General features: G+C 52.0%; 2 protein-coding genes across 3 annotated transcripts; both read right to left on the bottom strand.

Moving 5' to 3' along the window:
- Positions 1 to 5,989: 5,989 nt before the first annotated feature.
- On the bottom strand, positions 5,990 to 9,014 carry LOC136994204 (proteoglycan 4-like). Of its 2 annotated transcripts, none has more exons than XM_067310594.1 (2): positions 7,783 to 9,014; positions 5,990 to 7,403 (listed from the first exon to the last, which is right to left on the bottom strand). In XM_067310594.1, the coding sequence occupies exons 1-2, from the start codon at positions 8,933 to 8,935 to the stop codon at positions 7,261 to 7,263; spliced, it is 1,296 nt and encodes a 431-aa protein (XP_067166695.1). In that variant the 5' UTR covers positions 8,936 to 9,014; the 3' UTR covers positions 5,990 to 7,260. The 2 variants fall into 2 exon arrangements, with proteins under 2 accessions (XP_067166695.1, XP_067166697.1); XM_067310596.1 differs by having other exon boundaries at positions 5,990 to 7,400.
- A 133-nt stretch (positions 9,015 to 9,147) lies between these two features.
- On the bottom strand, positions 9,148 to 14,825 carry PI16 (peptidase inhibitor 16). The gene is made up of 6 exons (XM_067310433.1): positions 14,673 to 14,825; positions 11,714 to 11,932; positions 10,950 to 11,059; positions 9,991 to 10,079; positions 9,347 to 9,522; positions 9,148 to 9,219 (listed from the first exon to the last, which is right to left on the bottom strand). Exons 1-6 carry the CDS (start codon positions 14,823 to 14,825, stop codon positions 9,148 to 9,150), a joined length of 819 nt encoding a protein of 272 aa, XP_067166534.1.
- Between the last annotated feature and the right edge of the window lie 2,599 nt (positions 14,826 to 17,424).

Below are 17,424 nucleotides of genomic sequence, written 5' to 3'. Positions count from 1 at the left end.
TGTTGCACTCATTTGTTTAGGAAATGAGATCTGCCTTGATGTACTCGATACCATTACATTTGCAGCCTAAAAGCTTCCTTGTACTCAGTTATTTCTAATCTGTTCAATTCCCTGGAGTGCATAGCAGCTAAATTGATGGATTCTCTTATCTGGTCTGGCAGGTTTGTTCTAGATATGCTGTGTATTCAAGAGGTGAGGTCAGCCTGGCTGTATGTTACTTGGTGTTACTACAGTTCCAGGATGGCCACACTGTCTGCATGTATGGCTCTGGGTTCGAAGGGGAGGGCTGGTACTTGCATAAGCCCTTGGCTACATAAATTTTGCAGCCAGTGTGGTTACCAAGGATAAATTGTAGTCCAAGTGGACTGAAGGAGGTTTAAAGAAGGAAAGAGAGCTCCAGGGCAGGGTTGGGGATGGGACTCGCTTCCCCTAACATCATGAAATCTGATGAATTCTTTGTGCTTTTCTCTTCACAGGAGCCTCAGAGCAGCTGATTCCTGGATAAGGATCATCTCCTTGGCCTAGCCTACCATGGTCCCAAGCTGTCCTTGAGGCTGAGGTAGTAGATTGAATAGTTGTGGAGTCCTATCCTCCCTTTGAGCTAACTATACAATCTACTGTCTTTCCTAAGGAGACAGTCAGGTCATCGGTTCTCATCTACTTCAACAAGCAGGGAGGCAGGTGGTGCAAGTAATCCTGTCCTTATTCAAGGCCAGTGATATGGCTGTGAATCACGTGAGACCTCTGTACTGCTCTGTGGAGGTGAGGTAGTAGGTTGTATAGTTTGGTGGGAGGGATTTTATCCCATTTCAGGTGATAACTATACAGTCTATTGCCTTCCTTAAAGAGCAGCAAAATCATCTGGGGACTGGCTCGGCCACAGAGCTCCTGAAGCATCACTTCTTTGTGAAGAGAATCCCAAACTACAGCGTGGAATTGTTGAACTCAGTGGGTCTTCTCTTACAGCATCCAGGATTATGTTATTCCAGGGATTGCTCCGTGCCTCAGGCATATGAAAAGGGAACCATCTACTTAAAGAAAACCTATCTCTTCTCTTTAATAGGTGCAAGATAAACAGTGAAATGAGTTGGTGCATCAGCTCCTGGTGTTCAGTTCTATCCTTTTTTTCCAGAAGATGCGATCAACTTGGGAAAGGTTTAGAGGTGCTATTCTTTTCTGGTCTATCCTCCTGAGTCAGGAGGGAAGTGGAAATTTTGGTACAAAGAGGATAGATCTGAGCTTGGGATTTAAGTTTTTTGCACCCAACTCTGAAGTTTGGGTCAAGAACTAGATCCAAGAGCAAGCTTAGCCTGTGAAATCAAAGCCCTGGGAGTTTTTCTGATTTGGCTGGCCAGCTCCTTGTTCAGTAAGTGCATTCTGGTTTTGGACTGGTTCCCAGCTCTTCAAGGGTATGGAGTTAGAGGGTGGTTCTTTCTGATTTGATAACCCATGTCAACCTAACTCACATGCAAACTCTAGCTAGGAGATTAGGGCTCCTGTGCATTTACATATGATAGAGCCACCAATTCAGACTGAAGCCCTGTCCTAGAGGAGAGACAGTTAAGGAAAAGGTATGAGCCAAAGGGAATAAGGCCTAATCCTTCTGGGCTCTCCCAGCTCAGTAGCCCTGATATCTGATAACGGACATATGAAAAGGCAGCATGCTTCAGAGCTCTGCTGCTTGACAAGGAACAAGGAATAATCATTTCTTCCCTTTCTTAGAAGCAGATGGGACCATCCCTCTGCCATATTCCAGCGCAAATAGGATCAAGATCATGAGTGGGTCTGTAACCTGATCAGGGCTGCACCAGCTCTTCAAGAGGGAAAGACGTCTTAGGCCATTATCATTGCCATCTCACTGTCAGGAAAACGTGTGAGATCTGAGACATCAGAGACCAAGGGCAAGCAGAGGACACATTCACAGATGAAGTGGGGAGAAGAGGGCTGGAAAAAGAAATTGGAGCCCTCCAATTTCAGCCTGAGGAATGCATGAGGAGACACAGACCTGCCTGCTTGGGTTATGGGACTTCCAGAAGTGAAGCAGTTTGTTTGAGGCTCCTCTGCTTCTTGGGATGGGACGTAGCTGCAGCGAGGCTGGGACGTGACTTCCTCAGGTTGAGCAGCAGCTGGTGGGTGGGAATGCTGCAGTATCTAGCAGCACAGGAATGCTGTCCTCTCACCATAAATCCGGCTCTTCAGCAGTCCTGGTGCCTTGCTGCACAAAACTACAGCTTGGTCCTCTTACACACATTATTATCCTCTAACTGCTTGCTAAGGGCTGCAGGGCTCCTACCCCAAAATGGCTTGGAAGTTACCAAAATGGCAGCACAAACTCGTGAGCAGGGCAGCACATATTCATATCTGAGCGGTATCCCCTGGAAAAGGCTTGATTTTGTGTGTCACAGATGAAATTAATTTGGGTTGCACTTTTCCCCCTTCCATTGCATTGATGTTAACGCAGGGGCTCTTAAGTGGTGAAACTGTGTGAGCTGGAAGCCATGAATAAAACATTCCTGGCGGTACTCTCTTGTGAAAACAAAGTTATTTTGACTTCTCTCAACAGTGCCTTTTTACTGCCTCGCCGTGAGCGTGGCTGCTGAGTTGGGACCAGTAGAGGGGTGGCCGGCGTTCCTGACTCTGTGTGTCACCTACCAAATGCTCCACATGACCAGGAGCACGGAGGGGAAGGAGGACTTTGGAGCAGGCCACAGCCGGGAGGTGACAAGGACAGGGGGCAGACTGGGTTGGCCAAGCAGCTGAGACCACCAGGGGTGCAACACCATGACCAGCTGCAACGGCGAGGAGGGGCAGGCACAGTATTTTATAGAAAAGCGGCTAATAAGCAAGAGCTAGCAAGGTGGGCCCTCACCCCCGCAGCCCCGTCGCCAACACCCCTTCCCTGCAGAGCCAGGCCCGCATGGCCGCTCGCATCCCGGCAGGGCGACGGGCACTTCCCAGCTGGCCGAACGCGCCGGCGTCAGGCCCGTCCCGCCTTGCAAATCCCTGCCACGAAGAGCTACCCAGGACGGCTTGCCCCGACCCAGCCCCTCGCCCTGGGGACTCACCGTCTTCGCAGGAGCTCCCGGAGCCGAAGCCGAGCGACCTCCTCACGTTTCACCCATGCTGAGCGGGTCCGTCGCCCCTCTGGGAAACAGGTCCTGGGGTGGCGGGTGGAAATCAGCTGTTGGGGTTGTCGCGACACTGTGGTTTTAACCGTGGCTGGCTGTGAAATGCCCGAGGCATTTCATGTCAGTGAGCCCAGGGCCCATGGCGGGAGGGAAGATGGCGGGAGGGAAGGCGGCGGGAGGGAAGATGGCGGCACAGTGTTGCCATGGTGACGGTGCCCTGCACCAGGGAGCTGCTGCCCCACACCTCATGGCGTGCTGCCAACCGGGCCACATGGGGCTTCGGCTGAACCGCCGGCCCCGAGGGAGGCCGAGGAGGGATGATGGCGGTCGGCCCTTCCTCCCGGAGATGGCTGGTGCCTCGGGGCCTGGTGGCAGGCGGCCATCTCCCTGCTGGTCACCATGGTGAGCGCCATCTGTCACCCCAGAAACACCCTGTGCCCTGCCCAAGGCTTTTGGCTGCGCCGAGAAGCCGGGAAGGAGGGAAGGGGGCGGACGGGGAGGGCAGGAGCTGGCCCTTGCCCGCCGCTAACAAAAGGGGTTGTGTTCCTGGCAGGCAGCTGCCATGACAACCCAGCCCGGGGCCGGGGGGGGGGGATAAATAAATGTGGTGACCGAACCGCCCCAGTCTGCGCCCCGCAGGCGATGGGGAGCAGCAGGCCCCTGGCATCCCAACACGGCGCGTTCGGCGGCTCCCCGCTCCCCATCGGATGGGGCATCCCCCCTTGCTGCTCCCGAAAGTTACCCCGGCCTCGTTCCATCTCCTTCGACCTCCCCAGCCCCGGGGATGGGGCTGATCTCGGATAACTCCGGGCATGGTTTAGCCTCGGGGCTCCCCATGACGGAGCTGGCTACTTGTCTCCGGACAGAGCCAGTCCCGGCCCTTTCCACGTGCTCTTTTCCCGCACGGCTCCTCTTCGCTGTCAGCCAGGACTCGCCGTGTGCAACACCGCCTCCTCCGGCCACGCGTGCGGCCATGGGGCTGGCCCGGTACCAGCAGCTCCAAAGCAGCATCTCTGCCCACGTCTCACCTTGTTTCCCCCTCCCTGGACCAGTGGGTTTGGCGCCCTGATGCCAGAGCATCCTTCATACCCACCTTGGACCAGTCCCAGAAATCAGCGGCAGAAACCTGAGTCTGGAAATGCTGCCAAGGTCTCCCTTGAGTGTTTTGTGGCCTTCCCTGCGCACCACAGCACACCGCGACCTGCCTTTGCCAAGGAGTCACCTTCCCTAAAAACCCATAATTTGGAATTAAAACAAACCAACCCAAACCCTCCTTATCTAGGGGACTCTCAGCCCCTCTGTCCTGGGGATGCTGAGAGAGAGGGAACAGGAAAGGCTGCTGGTTTCTAATTTTCTGCAATAAGGAACTTATATAAATAGGTTCTTGCACAACTGCCTGGCTCTAGAAGTTGAAGCTCTAAGGAAAATGAAACCCAACCGTTCTTATTAGGATCAGGAGCACCCAAATCATGATAAAATGTGCAAGTCTTGCAATTATCTTGATAGGCTTGTGCTAACACTGTTAGGCAGCAATGCTGCTGCTCCCTGCTTGGGGAGGGCTCTCGCAATGAGGGAAGGGGTCTCGCTTTGCAAAAAGTCAAGTGTTACCCAAATGCTCTGATTTTGCTTGGAGGAGAAATGCTTTTTCTCCTCCTTTAACCATTTGTAGGGAATTAACGCTATGGCCCCCTCCTTTGCCCACACAGAATAACGGTTGCAGTCTTGAAACGCTCGCCCAGCTTTACCCCTAGCAAGGCTGTGGCCCATTACAACAAGCTCCGGCTGTATTTTCATCATCTGTCACTAGCCCAAGGCTTGATTTTTTCTACTGAAAGCAGCTCGGCAACAGCTTCCAGGAGCTCAGCCTGCAAGGAGACCATGTAGCAACCACAGCACCTGGGCAGGAGGTTATTTTTAATCTGATTCTTAAATACAGCTGATGCTTCTGATTAAATAAAGCACTAAGCTCTCTGTAGGGTTGTGAAGCGAGTTCAAAGCTGCCCGGTTTTCTGCAGTGTCTCTCCCACCGCCATCTGCCGGCCACCATTTAGCAGGGCTAGCGGTGACCATGACCTAAAAAAACCCCGCAAGCAGCTGGCTTCCTGTAAGAGAGCTGGTGCCGCTGGTCTCGCACAGCAAGATTAAAGGGAGAGGGGAAATACAAAGCCTCAAGGCAGCCTTATCAGGCCAAGCAGGGGCACAAGGATGGGGAAAGGCAAAAGCAAAGATCTAATCTCAGCGCTGCTGGTGCTTCCCCACTCCCATGCTATGGGTTTACTCCTTGCCAGGCCATTTCCTTGCGTGCTGCTCGCCACTGAATAAAGTTCTGCAGCAAAAATGCTGCATAAATATGGTGCCTAGGGGAGGGGGAGGAGGGACACTTGCATTTAACTTCTTTTTTTGCTGTAAAGATGAAAACATGTGTGTGTGTGTGTTCAGGGGCGGGATGAGGCTGGCTGCTGGGCCCCTCTGAACAGGGAACCAGAAGTGCTCCAGTTTCAATCTTTTTCACTCAGAGTTCTCTTCCTCTTGCTTTCCTTGCCCAAAAATTCCTGGTGGCATTTTTGCTCTGCACTCAGCTGAGAGCTAGGGGAATATTCCCCACGTCATGCTAAATCTCCTCCTCCTGGTGCTTTTAGACAGGCTTAAAAACATACAGTTGCAACTTTGCAGAACCCATGGCTCCTCTGGGACTTTGGCACCCAGATGCATTTGGAAAGCCAAAGAAACCTTCAGCTCTTCCCAGGAGCCATGTCTTTTAGCAAGTCTACCTAAGCACACAACCAAGAGCATCTTTCAGATACTGTAAGCAAGCCCCCAGCCTCTGGATCCCACAGTGAGACACTGCACGCCCCACGGCATGGCTTTCGCAACAGGATTTATTCAGTGCATGCCCTTGGGGATGCACAGAAAACAGCATCCTGGGGGAGGACAGGAATATTAGACTTCAGGTCATTTTCCACCTCATCTTTAAGAAACCAAAGGATGCAACAGTCAGAGGAAGGACTGTTTCTCCTAGTCCCTTCTGCAAAATTTGTCACATGTTTAACACACCTTTCTGGAAATCTTAAGATGAACAGAGCAGAGACATGGGGGAAGAAGACACGAGTGTCCCAGAGAACAAAAGCTGTCCTGCAACAAGTCCTGGAACCACTGTTAACCTCTAACATCGTTCACCTGGATCTCTCAAGCTCCAACTGTACAAAGGCATGTGATCAGTTTTTTCTCCTGGACCAGGTTCCACCACATGTGAAATATATGTCAACCAGGATCTGTATCTAACTTCAAATACATCGTACACTTAAGTTACACAAAGAGGGAAGTCATGCAGAAAAACACTTTATGAAGGAGCCAGTAGCTCCTTTCTAGTGCTGACAAGTTTCTTCTATGCATGCACACGGATGCACGCACATGCGTAAAATAAAGTCACAGCAATGGACTAACTGTGGAATGGATACATACAGCAGACAGAAGCGAGGAAGGAGGCAAGTGTTGTAGAGGTGTGAGGAGGAGAAAGGAGCACGTCTTTATAGTACTGGCCATGGCTGTATCAGAAACAGGAAGTAAATAGAAAGCCTCTCCTGTGGAAAAAAAAACACGCCACCCTTTTTGTACAAGGAGGGCAGGGGTGAAACTTCACCACAACTGAGACAGACAGACACATCAGGAGAAAAAAAAAAAAAAGAACATTTTTGTTGGAAACTCATCCTGATAGAAAAACCCCAAACCAACAACCATGTCTCATCTCCATTTGGGTTTCCAAGGTGTTCTGCTTTTCCCTGTGGAAACAGTGAGGCAGGGCCTGCCAGCCACACAGGGAGATGGGCTTGTTTATCATTTCCAGTTTGGAAATGGACTGGAAACCCAGGCTGGCTGGGAAGAAAGGTGAGGTGTCAGTGTCCATGGTCACCCTCCTGCCCTCGGATCTCAGGCAGGGAACCTAGTGCTTATGGGACTACCAGCCACCCTTGGCACAATGGGGCTGGAGCAGGTTAGCCAGCGTAAGAAGGCCCAGCAGAGAGTGTGGTAACCTGAACTGTCCGTGGTGCCTCCCAAGCCTACCAGGGTTGTGGGACAACCAATGCTGAAGAAAGCCTTGGCAAGTGGTGCAGGGACAGCTGAGAAAGACCATTCAAAGCAGAAGGCCCACCAGGATGGCACTGGGCAGGAGGAAGAGAGAAAGCCCAAAGGAGGTGCTGGGGGCTCCAGCCACAGGCTGCTCCATGCTTGTCTGGTCTGAGTTTGTCTCCAGTTCTTCAGTGTCCAGGGCACCTGCTGGAAGAAGGGAAAAAACCTGTAGTTAGAGGGGAAGAGCCAGACAAAAGAGAAACTCCCATTCATGCAGGTCCATCAGTGACGTGCTCCAAGACAACCCGAGGTGCAAGGCAGCAGTGCACAGATCCTGAGAAGGCACAACACAGCTGGTGGGTTAGTGGGGCGCAGGCTGGAAACATACCCATGCTTCACAAACGAGACAGGTCCAAATGGCCCCTTTCAATGTTAGGAGAAGGAGTGAGGAAAAAGGTTGGTGCCACATACAAGAGGATCCAGAGGACCAGTCTGATACTGGTGCCTCCCAAGCGCTCTCCATGCTGCTTGGGGATCACTTAACATCTGTGTGTCCATGCCAGGACAGATTCCACAATTACCTTACCTGAGAGGGAGGTCTGGAAAGCGGGGCTCTGCCCCTTTGTTTCTTTGGAAGATGACGTTAAACGCAAGAAGGTGGGCTCTTCAGGGCTGAAGACCACTGACTTTGAGGGAGTTATGAGCTCAGTTTTATTGAAACCTAACTTGATCTCTGGAATAATTTGGCTGAGGGATGGAGATGGACTGGAAAAGGAGAAGACTGGCTTCTCTCTCCCACTCTCTTTCACATCTTTATTTGTTTCTGGGACTGATTTTGGGCTGAAGGCTGTGCCCATTTCTAATAAGGCGGGATCCTCAGTTGTTAAGGGGGTAAGAGGCTCTCCAGTGCCTGCCTCTGTGTCTGGAGATATTTTATAATCCAAGTCTAATGTGGGCTCAAAGGACAGCGTTAGCCCAGCTGCCTCAGTAGGACTGGATCTTTCTGTTTTGGTGAGTGCTGGCTTTGTAGTTGTGGTGGGTTTCTGTTGCAGGGTTGTCATCATTGTGGTAGGTACTGGTGCTGTGGTGGTGAGTTTTGGCTTTGCTGATGTTGTAGCAGTGGGTTTTGGTTTGGCCGCAGAAGTGGTTGTGGTGGATGTTTGTGTGGTGGGTGTTGGCTTGGCCATAATGATGGTTGCTGGTATTATGGGTTCTGAACTGGCCATAGTTGTGGTGGATGCTGGCATGGTGGGTTTTGGCTTGGCTGTAAGGCTTGTGGTGGGTACTGGCTTTGTGGGTTTTGGCTTGGCTGTGGTGAGTGTTGGTGTTGTAGACTTTGGCTTGGCTGCAGTTGTGGTGGATGCTGGCATGGTGGGTTTTGGCTTGGCTGTAGTTGTGGTTGGTAGTGTGGTTGCAGATTTTGGCTTGGCTGTGGTTGTGGTTGGTAGCACGGTTGCAGGTTTTGGTTTGGCTGTAGTTTGTAGTATGGTTGTGGGTTTTGGCTTGGCTGGGGTTGGTAGTGTAGTTGAGGGTTTTGGCTTGGCTGTAGTTGTGGTTGGTAGCGTGGTTGAGGGTTTTGGTTTGGCTGGGGTTCGTAGTGTGGTTGTGGGTTTTGGCTTGGCTGGGGTTGCTAATGTGGTTGTGGTTGATGGTGTGGTTGTGGTAGGTGCCGGTGTTGCGGGTTTATGCTTGGCCATGGTTGTGGTAGATGCTGTGGTTGCGGGTTTTGGCTTGGCCATGGTTGTGGTGGGTGCTGGTATTGTGGGTTTTGTCTTCGCTGTGGTTGTGGTGGGTGCTGGTGTTGTGGGTTTTGTCTTCGCTGTGGTTGTGGTGGGTGCTGGTGTTGTGGGTTTTGTCTTCGCTGTGGTTGTGATGGGTGCTGGTGTTGTGGGTTTTGGCTTTGCTGTGGTTGTGGTGGGTGCTGATGTCGTGGGTTTTGGCTTCGCCGTGGTTATGTTTGGTAGTGTGGTTGTGGGTTTTGGCTTGGCCGTGGTGGGTAGTGTGGATGTCGGTTTTGGCTTGGCTGTGGTGGGTAGTGTGGTTGTGGGTTTTGGCTTGGCCGTGGTGGGTAGTGTGGATGTTGGTTTTGGTTTGGCCGTGGTGGGTAGCGTGGTTGAGGTTGGTAGTGTGGTTGTGGGTTTTGGCTTGGCCGTGGTTGGTGGTGTGGCTGAGGTTGGTAGTGTGGTTGTGGGTTTGGGCTTGGCTGTGGTTGGTGGTGTGGTTGTGGTTGGTAGTGTGGTTGTGGGTTTTGGCTTGGCCGTGGTTGTGGTGGATGGGCTTGCCTTTGTTGTCACAGAGGATGTAGTGGTCTCTTCTACAGTGGGTTCTGGTAAGAGATGAAAAGTGCCACGGGTTAGCACTAGAGTCAACTGAGCTCAACTGAATCCCCCACCGCTGAGTGGGGTCCACAGAAATCCGCTGCATGGAGAAGCAGTAGCCGACCCCTCTCAGGTCACTCTGGGATGTCCCCCAGTCTGGGGTCCCAAGCTGGAGATGTCTCATCTCCCTCACACAACATGCTGCAAGAACTCCACAGCCCTGTCCCTTAGGGATGGGGCATCCTCCTGGGGCAACAAACGTTGGCTAGGGGTACAAGGTCCTTGTTCAATCCTCCTTGTCCGTGGCAGCTGACCTGTCTCAGGGCTGCCATCACCTGTCTCATGGTCCATGCATCCCTGGAGCTGCCAGCCCAGGGCTTTCTGATGGCTCCAGGATGGTTCAGAGCTTGGACCCAACCCAGGGGTATCAGTCCCAATAGCCTGTCTAGGGACACGCGCCGCTTCTCTTCACTTACCACACAAGGAGTTGACACACAAGGTACCCTCTGGACACTGGGAACATGAGGCTCCTTCCTTGTATGGCTTTCGGCCTTTCATATTACCCCTGGAAGCAGAAAAGGCCAACAAAAAGAGGAAAGTTGTGAGAGAGAAGAGGAAACACCCCTCCCACAGAGAGTGTTTGATTTGACTGAAATATCCCCACCAGGATAAAACTCAAAGTTAATGTAAAAAACAGGTCTTGGTCCCCTGTCACAGGCACCTCAACTGTTAACACCATTTACTCAGTGGCCTGACCCCCAAAGCCCACTGAAATCAGGGGAAACAGCTCCATGAGCCTCAGCAGAAGGTGAGACAGATCTTTTACTACTACTTAGAAAAGGGTAATCGATGGGCATTTGGGACAGTGATTTTGTCTCCCTTCTACTAAACGCCCTCAGGAACACCTGCAGCAGCTGACTGCTAGGATTGCTTTCCACCAGCTCCAACTAAGTCATCCCCAAGGCTAGTCTCAGGGCTTCGCCCTCACGCAGCAAGTGAGCACCCACCCCTCCACCCACCTCAGTCACTTCAGCATGGCACGTCCTGCTGGTGTGAACGCTCTTCCCACCCCACCCCAACGTATGGCTGCTCCTGGCAGGGAAGAACAAGATTCAGAGAAGAGAGCTGCTGTTTTCAACCCTCGGTTACTGCGGCATCAGCCTTGGGCAGCTCTCCAGGGGGGAGCTCCCTCTGTAGGTCTGTGCCAGGAGTTGAACCAGGTCTCAGGAACTGCAATCATGGGCAAGGATCACCAGACAACCCTTCCTTCCTTTGTGACCAACCTAAAACAACAAAGGCCTTCCTTGGAATGGGTTTGCTATTATTTCTGAACAACGCCAAAGGCTTTTCCTGTGCTATGGGGCCTGAAGGAAGGACATTTCCAGTAAAGAAACCCAGTCAAGATACACCAAGCAATGTGAAACAAGGAACTTACGGGGGATAATAGTTGCAAACAAGCAGGTACATGTCTTCTGTTTCAATACCGTCGATCTTTGCACAAAACTTCACCCCACAGCCGATACGATGTGTGCTTGCCCAGACCACCTAAGGCAAGGACCGGAGATGAATGTTAGGTGATCGGTTGAAGGCAGATGCCCTGTTGGCAACCTGTTCCATGACCCTCAAGGCTGCTCTGTCACCACACCAGTGTCACCCTTGTTTCTTCGTGTGTGCCCCAGATCCCACATCCCTTTGCATTAGCATTCAGGATTGCATTCCTTGCCCCTATCTGGACCACATACCCACCTCCCCAGCCTAGGCCTACAGCCCCACATATCCAGGTGCCACAGCTTTCCTACCATATAATCCATCCTAGCAGAGCATCATCAGCTCTGTTTTGGCCCTGGGAGTCTCCATAGAGCCATCCTCACATTTATCACCAACGTCATTGCTCCTCCCCACTCCCACCTACCCACCCAAAGAAACTGGAGCTGGGAAGATACGCTCAGACCTTGTCTCTGCCCAAGAGAAGCTGACATCAAGCTCTGCTGAGTAACCAAAAAGGGCTGCAGAGACTGTTTAAAGAGGTCTGATCTGAAAGGCTGGTCATAGTTAGAACCATGCCCAGGTTCTCCTTGTTTCCTGTGCTGATGCCCAGCACTGGTCCCACATCCTTTTGCAAAGGCTCTGGGAAAACTCAGGCTCTTCTAGAGCTCTCCTGTCAAGAACCCAGGCCCTCTGCCCCCAGTAGCCCTGTACCTGGGTGTAGTGGCCACACATCTGCCCAGGGGCACATGTGGTAGTTGTCAAGTTGTAGTACTTCTCCTCCCCGTTCCAGTCTTCCACAGCGAATTCCAGGTCCAGGGTTGGGGTCATAGCAAAGAGGTTTTCTCCTCGTCGGCCCCTCTCCTTGTTGTGGTCCCAGATGCACTTCTCTGCATAGGCTTGAGCAAAGGCCTCCAGGTCCGTGTCCCAGCTCTGAAAGGAGCTCAGCATCAGCATACAGAGAAGGACGCTACTGAGTGTGTTGGGCTCTCTGATGTCTACGAGGACATGTCTGCTTTTTCCCTCCCTGGGGTGGCAGGAATGGGTACCAAGGACCCCTGGGCTCTCTCACCATGATTCATGAGGAAAATTCAAATCCCAGACTAATATGTGGGTCTCTCTTAGCGCCCTCTGAAAAGCCCTCGGGAGAAGGGAGCTCCTTGGTCGATTCCAGCACAAACTAAACCTCAGCCTACAGATCAAACAGGGTAGGGTCAGTGCAGCAGCACAAATCTGACAACCCTGCCACATGGGTCCCCCTCCCTGGGTCTCAGAGCATCTGTAACATTGGTACAGAGTATCCTTGACTCAGGGTGAAGAAACCAAGAAGTCCAATGGAGCAAGGGAGGAAACTCACCCTGGGTCACCCAGGAATGGGAAGGAGACCTCCCTCTTTGACCAAGATGGGGATGGGGACAGGAGGAGAGCGGGGCACATCTCCCTTAGCAGCTGCACAGAGCCAGGGAGCACACAGTCCTGGGAACATCATCTGTTCGCTTGGATCCAAGACATGGCTGGACGGCTGCCTGCCAAGAGACCCCTCCAGCACGCGGAGCTGCAGCAGCCCCTCTGCCAGCTGAGCCCCCTGGCCTGCGGGCCCTCACTAGTCGCGTTGCTAGGCAGGAGAGGGAGAAGTTTTCTTGCCCAGGAGGCAGACAGGGAACCCTCTACGACGCAGCTGTTTGGACCGTCCTCGCGCCATTTGATGGAGACGGCAGCTTTGCTTCTGCAGCGGGCTGGAAGGCAGCCCAGGCAAGCAGCAGGCCCTAAGGGGGACCTTTGCAGCCTGAGTCAGGGCTGGATTCGACGGGGACAAAGCACGGCCCCGACACAGGGCACTTCATCATTGGGGTTTCAAGGGGAGGCAGGAAGACCCCGGGGTGCTGAGGCAGAGTAGCAGCACTGAAGAACCAGCAGGAAAGAGGCAGGAAACACCGAAATCTCTGGGTGGGGGCACAGGGAGCTAGGTGATCTCCAACCATGGCCCCAAGCCAGGCTGAGAGCGGTGGCTGCAAACCCTGCTTAGGGAGCGCACACCGCCCTCCCTTTGACACGGGGCTGGGCTTCATAAACAGGGGACTCGCACCTGCAGAATTCGCCTCATTAAAAAAGTCGCTTTAGGCTATGTATCCCCCATCGTCTAACTGATTTCCACAGCAACCAGATCCGTGTCCCAAACAGGAGCCCAGGGTGACCTCAGCCGGGCACAGTGCCACAGCAGCAGGTGAACTCGGAGGCAGAGGCGAAGACAGAACAAGCAAATGTCCCAGGGAGGGAGGCAAGGACAGCGCTTTCACGGAAAACCTCTTCCAAGAAACTGTCCGGGCTGTTCTATGCTAAACATTTGTTGCGCTTCAGAAAACTACTTCCACTCTGGACTGTTAGCAGGTCCTTTACCTGCTTTACCTTTACCTTTAGATTTAAGCAGATCCTACTAAACTAAGAAACAAAGCAGCCCTGCAGAGGAGAGCATCTCTGAAAGCACACGATCTGCAATCAAAGCTGCAGTCAGGGCAGCACTCATTTGTTCAGAATTGCCCCTGACTTAAGAAGCCTGACCCACATTTTTGACACATAAGAGATTGTGTCCCTCAGGCTTTCACTAAGACGTTGGCTCCAAAGCCCTTATTCTTTGAGTTTTGCGTGCCTTGCTCTGGTGGGTTTCCATGGGAATCATGCTGCGCATGGTCCTTGCGCTGTTCCCTTTGACTCTGAAATCACCTGTTGGACTCTCTATGCCTGAACATTTTTGCCTTTTTTGCCAGGCAAACTCCTACTAACCAACCCACAAACATTTAGTTCAGTCTATGCAAGTTCTGGTCCAGACAGAGAGGTCTCCTCCAAGTGCATTGTGACCGAAAGAGTGAAGCACTCCAACTAGCTATGATAAACAGTAGTGCTCCTCCAAGTATGCTGCAAACAGTGAGGAAAATCACATGAGGTGCAAGACGAACGTGGTAATCAAATTTTAACCAAATCAAGGGGCCAAATAAGACAAAAAGCAGCACTGGCTTGAGAGCTTGCTTTGGGTCCCACTGCAGCGACAAGTGATGCTAGGCCTGTGCCTCAGTTTCCCCCAGCAAAACAGGAGATCCCTCACTGCCAAGGCAACCATGCACAAGTAGTGGTGGGGACTGGGAGCATGAGGAAAAGCCAAAACAACTGTGATCTGCTGGTCAGGTTCTAGTTTGACATCCTCTCCTATAGATAAAAGGTCCGTTCACCTGCAAAGGCAAATAAAGTGCATGCGAAGCACCAGAGCTGTGCTCCACACAGTGCTCAGAGAGGGATTCTCCTGCCAGTGGGGCGACTTCACTGCGGGGCACCCGCTTATTGCAGTGTCTCACCGCAAGCACCTGCCTTTCTGTCCCATCATACGAAGCTCCGATAGGCACTGATGTGAGTGAAAGCTGTGCTGTTTTAACACATCAGGGGACTCAGATCACAGTTAGGAACTTGCAGAAAAAAAAAAATCAAAGTTGCTTCTGTAGGTGAAAGGAAACTCATCTCTCTGGAGGCCATTTAGGGCCCTCCTCTGTGGATGTCTAGTTGTAGCCCTATAAAAGAATTCCTCTGCCTCCCCTAAAGAAGACCCCGATCCCTTCTAGCATTAAGGTAGAGGCTTGGACTAGACAGACACCCACTGACATTCACTGCAATAAAAGCCACTTACCATCTTCAGCATATCCATAGCAGGAGGAGAGACCTGGGAGCGGTATTTATTATGCCCATCCACGATTATCTTCTTTTCTTCATCACTCAGGGACCAGCTTAGCTCCAGCGCTGTGAACAACAGGAAAACGGGAGAAAGACCTGAGCTCAGCATTGTGCAGCCAGCTTCTGCTCTTAGCAGCCCACGGCTCTGGCAGTCAGATTTAAAGCACCTCCCAAAAGCAAGGAACACCCAACAGCTTGAAGATTGGGGAGGAAACGTATTTCTTTATTAGAGCGGTTTCGGAGCCACATGGAACACACCCATCTCACATATCAGCCTTGATGGAGTAGCAGCAGCGCTTCTAATGCCAATGAGCGCACAAGGGTCCACTCCCCGAGACAGAGCCCATGCGTGAATCGTAATCCCTGGATTGGCATTTCCATCCAAGCCTCTGTCGGGATCTGCTGCTCCACACGTAAGACATTGTCTTAGCCCTCAGTTATGGGGTCTCTTTTCTACCTCCTGCCCTTCTTCTCTTAAGCTATAATAATAATAATCCCTAAGCAACTGGCAAATAAATACAAAGCCCTGCTGTACGCAAGGGTCCTCCCCTGCGGCTGGAACGCAGCCACCTCTAGAAAGGAGGCAACAAGATGCAATGGCTGAATGGTTTGCAGCGTTGTAACTGCCCAGCCGGGAGTCGGAGCCCACCATGTCCAGCCCCTGTATCTGGGCACTGGTCACGTCGGGGGGGAAAGGCAGTGGGCAGCTGAGGAACAGCAGCCCCAGACCTCCCCCAACCCTGCTGGAAAGGGGGGTGATTAAGCAGAGGGTTTATGTCCCTTCCCCGTGCCCCGAGGAGCAGGGTGAGTGGGAGAGGGTGAACAGGACCTGGAGCTGAAATTGCCCCAGAAAGGGGAGTCAAGGGAGACAGGGTCTGCAGATGCCTTCGGCTCTGGCTGGCATAACCAGACCAGTAACCCTGCAGGGACTGGCTGTGCGCCACCCCCAGCCGGACACCTGGAGGGCTCAACATCAGGTCTCCCGAATTGCACAGCACACTGACTACTTTGGAGACTGTCTGGCAGAGACCTTCCTGCCTGCGGTCTCTTCCTCCCCATCTGCGATTGTGCAACTACTCCGGCTCTGCTCCAGGAACTGTCTTTGGGGATCCCAGGCTATTAAGAAGGATCAGCGGGTGGGCAGCTCTGGCTAGCAGAGCCAAGTTAATCACACACTGTCTGCTCTGCCTCCTCCTCTCCCCTCCCATCTCCCCAGGTCCTGCTCTGTGATTGTTTCCTTTTGCTTTGGACAAGTTTGATAACCTTTCTTGCCACAAAAGCTCTCCTGCTGCCCCCCAAATCTCTTACCTCTGCATATTACCTCTTCCTTCATTAGGCAGCAAGGTCCAGGGTCTATCATGCTTTCAGCAGCCCATCAATTTCTGCAAGCAGGGTCTGATCCTAATGTCTCAACGGGCTATCTTCAACTCATCTGTTCAAACCAGGAGGTTCCCATTTATTGCTAAGGTCAACTGCAGGCCTGGAGTCTGAGTCAAGGCAAACCTGCCTCCAACACAAGACATCTCAACAGCTCTGCTGCCGCTGCATCTCTGGAGACCTGGAGAAACAACTAGAAAACAACAACACTAGCTCCAACTCCTATCAGCCAGCTCACCCCGGCCTGGCTTATGAGGAACAAGGCAGTGCTGAGAAAACCTCAGTGCGTGCACTGGTGTCTGCAACTGTGAGCAGAGATGAAGGAGCAAGCTCCAAAAAGGGGGAGAGTCTGTTTAGCCCCAAGTACTACAGCATCCTGCCCAGGCTTCTGAGGAGCTAGGACAGCAACAAATAATGAAAATGGGAGATGTGATGCTCTCAGGGAGAGAAAACAGACCTGGAAGAGTCACAGCTCGGGCATGTAGCTTGTGGGGCAGTGACACACATTCGGCTGGGGCAATGGGAGTAATAGCCAGTGCATTTGGCAAGGTCAGGAGCAGCTGTTGGTGGAAAGGGTTCAGGACAATTTCTCAACTCTCTAACCTGCCCCAGCGGCTCTTTCTAGAGCCAACATCTGAAGCACCAAGATTAACTGTGCAAGGTCCAAGCCCCACCCTTGAGCCGACAAGCTCGTGTCCAGCCGGCATTAGGTAAGTGTGTGAGGAATGCAGCATTTCTTCTGCTCAATCAAGAAACAGCCAGTCCATCACAGCCCATGGGACCCAACAGCTTCAGCACACGGGACAGGAGCTACATGCTGCTGATACCTGATGGGGTGTAAAGGGGTCAGCTCAACGCCGGTGGGCTCCATAATGCCAGAAGTCTGAAGTGCAGAAGTAGTGAAGCTTGGTTTTCTCCTGACTCATGTCTTGAGGGTCTTCAACGTGGCCTCTCTGCTTTCTAACAAGGCTAACACACTGTCCTGGTAGTAACAGGATCTCTCTCCTTTACTTGCCTGTTTTTATGAACTCTGGAAGAACTTACCATCTTCTACCCTTGGGTCAGAGCTTGACTGAAATAAGCTAATTATGAAGGAAGGACAGAGATTGTTATTAGAAATGAAGGAGGGACAGACAGAGCTGTTGCATCAACTTTGTTTAGGGAAACGGGCTAAAACTGGCAAAACATCTGTTTCTTTTGACATATTTCAAACAAGAGGATTCCAACTTTCCCTTAAAATGACATTGCCACTTAGAAAAAAGTGCTCTAGCAAGGGTTAAATAACCCCAACAACATTTTAACAAAGAAAAATTAGAAAAGGGGGAAAGTGT

Source organism: Apteryx mantelli, chromosome 25 (assembly GCF_036417845.1).
Source record: "Apteryx mantelli isolate bAptMan1 chromosome 25, bAptMan1.hap1, whole genome shotgun sequence".
Lineage (NCBI taxonomy): Eukaryota > Metazoa > Chordata > Aves > Apterygiformes > Apterygidae > Apteryx > Apteryx mantelli.
This window is presented reverse-complemented; position numbering and strand designations above follow the sequence as displayed.

Excerpts from the sequence above, each read along its gene's own strand:
- PI16 (XM_067310433.1), bottom strand. The coding sequence starts at position 14,825 with ATGCTGAGCTCAGGTCTTTCTCCCGTTTTCCTGTTGTTCACAGCGCTG. Across the intron at positions 9,523-9,990 it reads GTGTGTCAACTCCTTGTGTG|AACCCACTGTAGAAGAGACC; the intron begins GTAAGTGAAGAG and ends ATCTCTTACCAG. Across the intron at positions 9,220-9,346 it reads CAGCCACACCACCAACCACG|CCAAGCCAAAACCGACATCC; the intron begins GCCAAGCCAAAA and ends TACCCACCACAG.
- LOC136994204 (XM_067310594.1), bottom strand. The coding sequence starts at position 8,935 with ATGGCCAAGCCAAAACCCGCAACCACAGCATCTACCACAACCATGGCC. Across the intron at positions 7,404-7,782 it reads TTTCCAGACCTCCCTCTCAG|CAGGTGCCCTGGACACTGAA; the intron begins GTAAGGTAATTG and ends CCCTTCTTCCAG.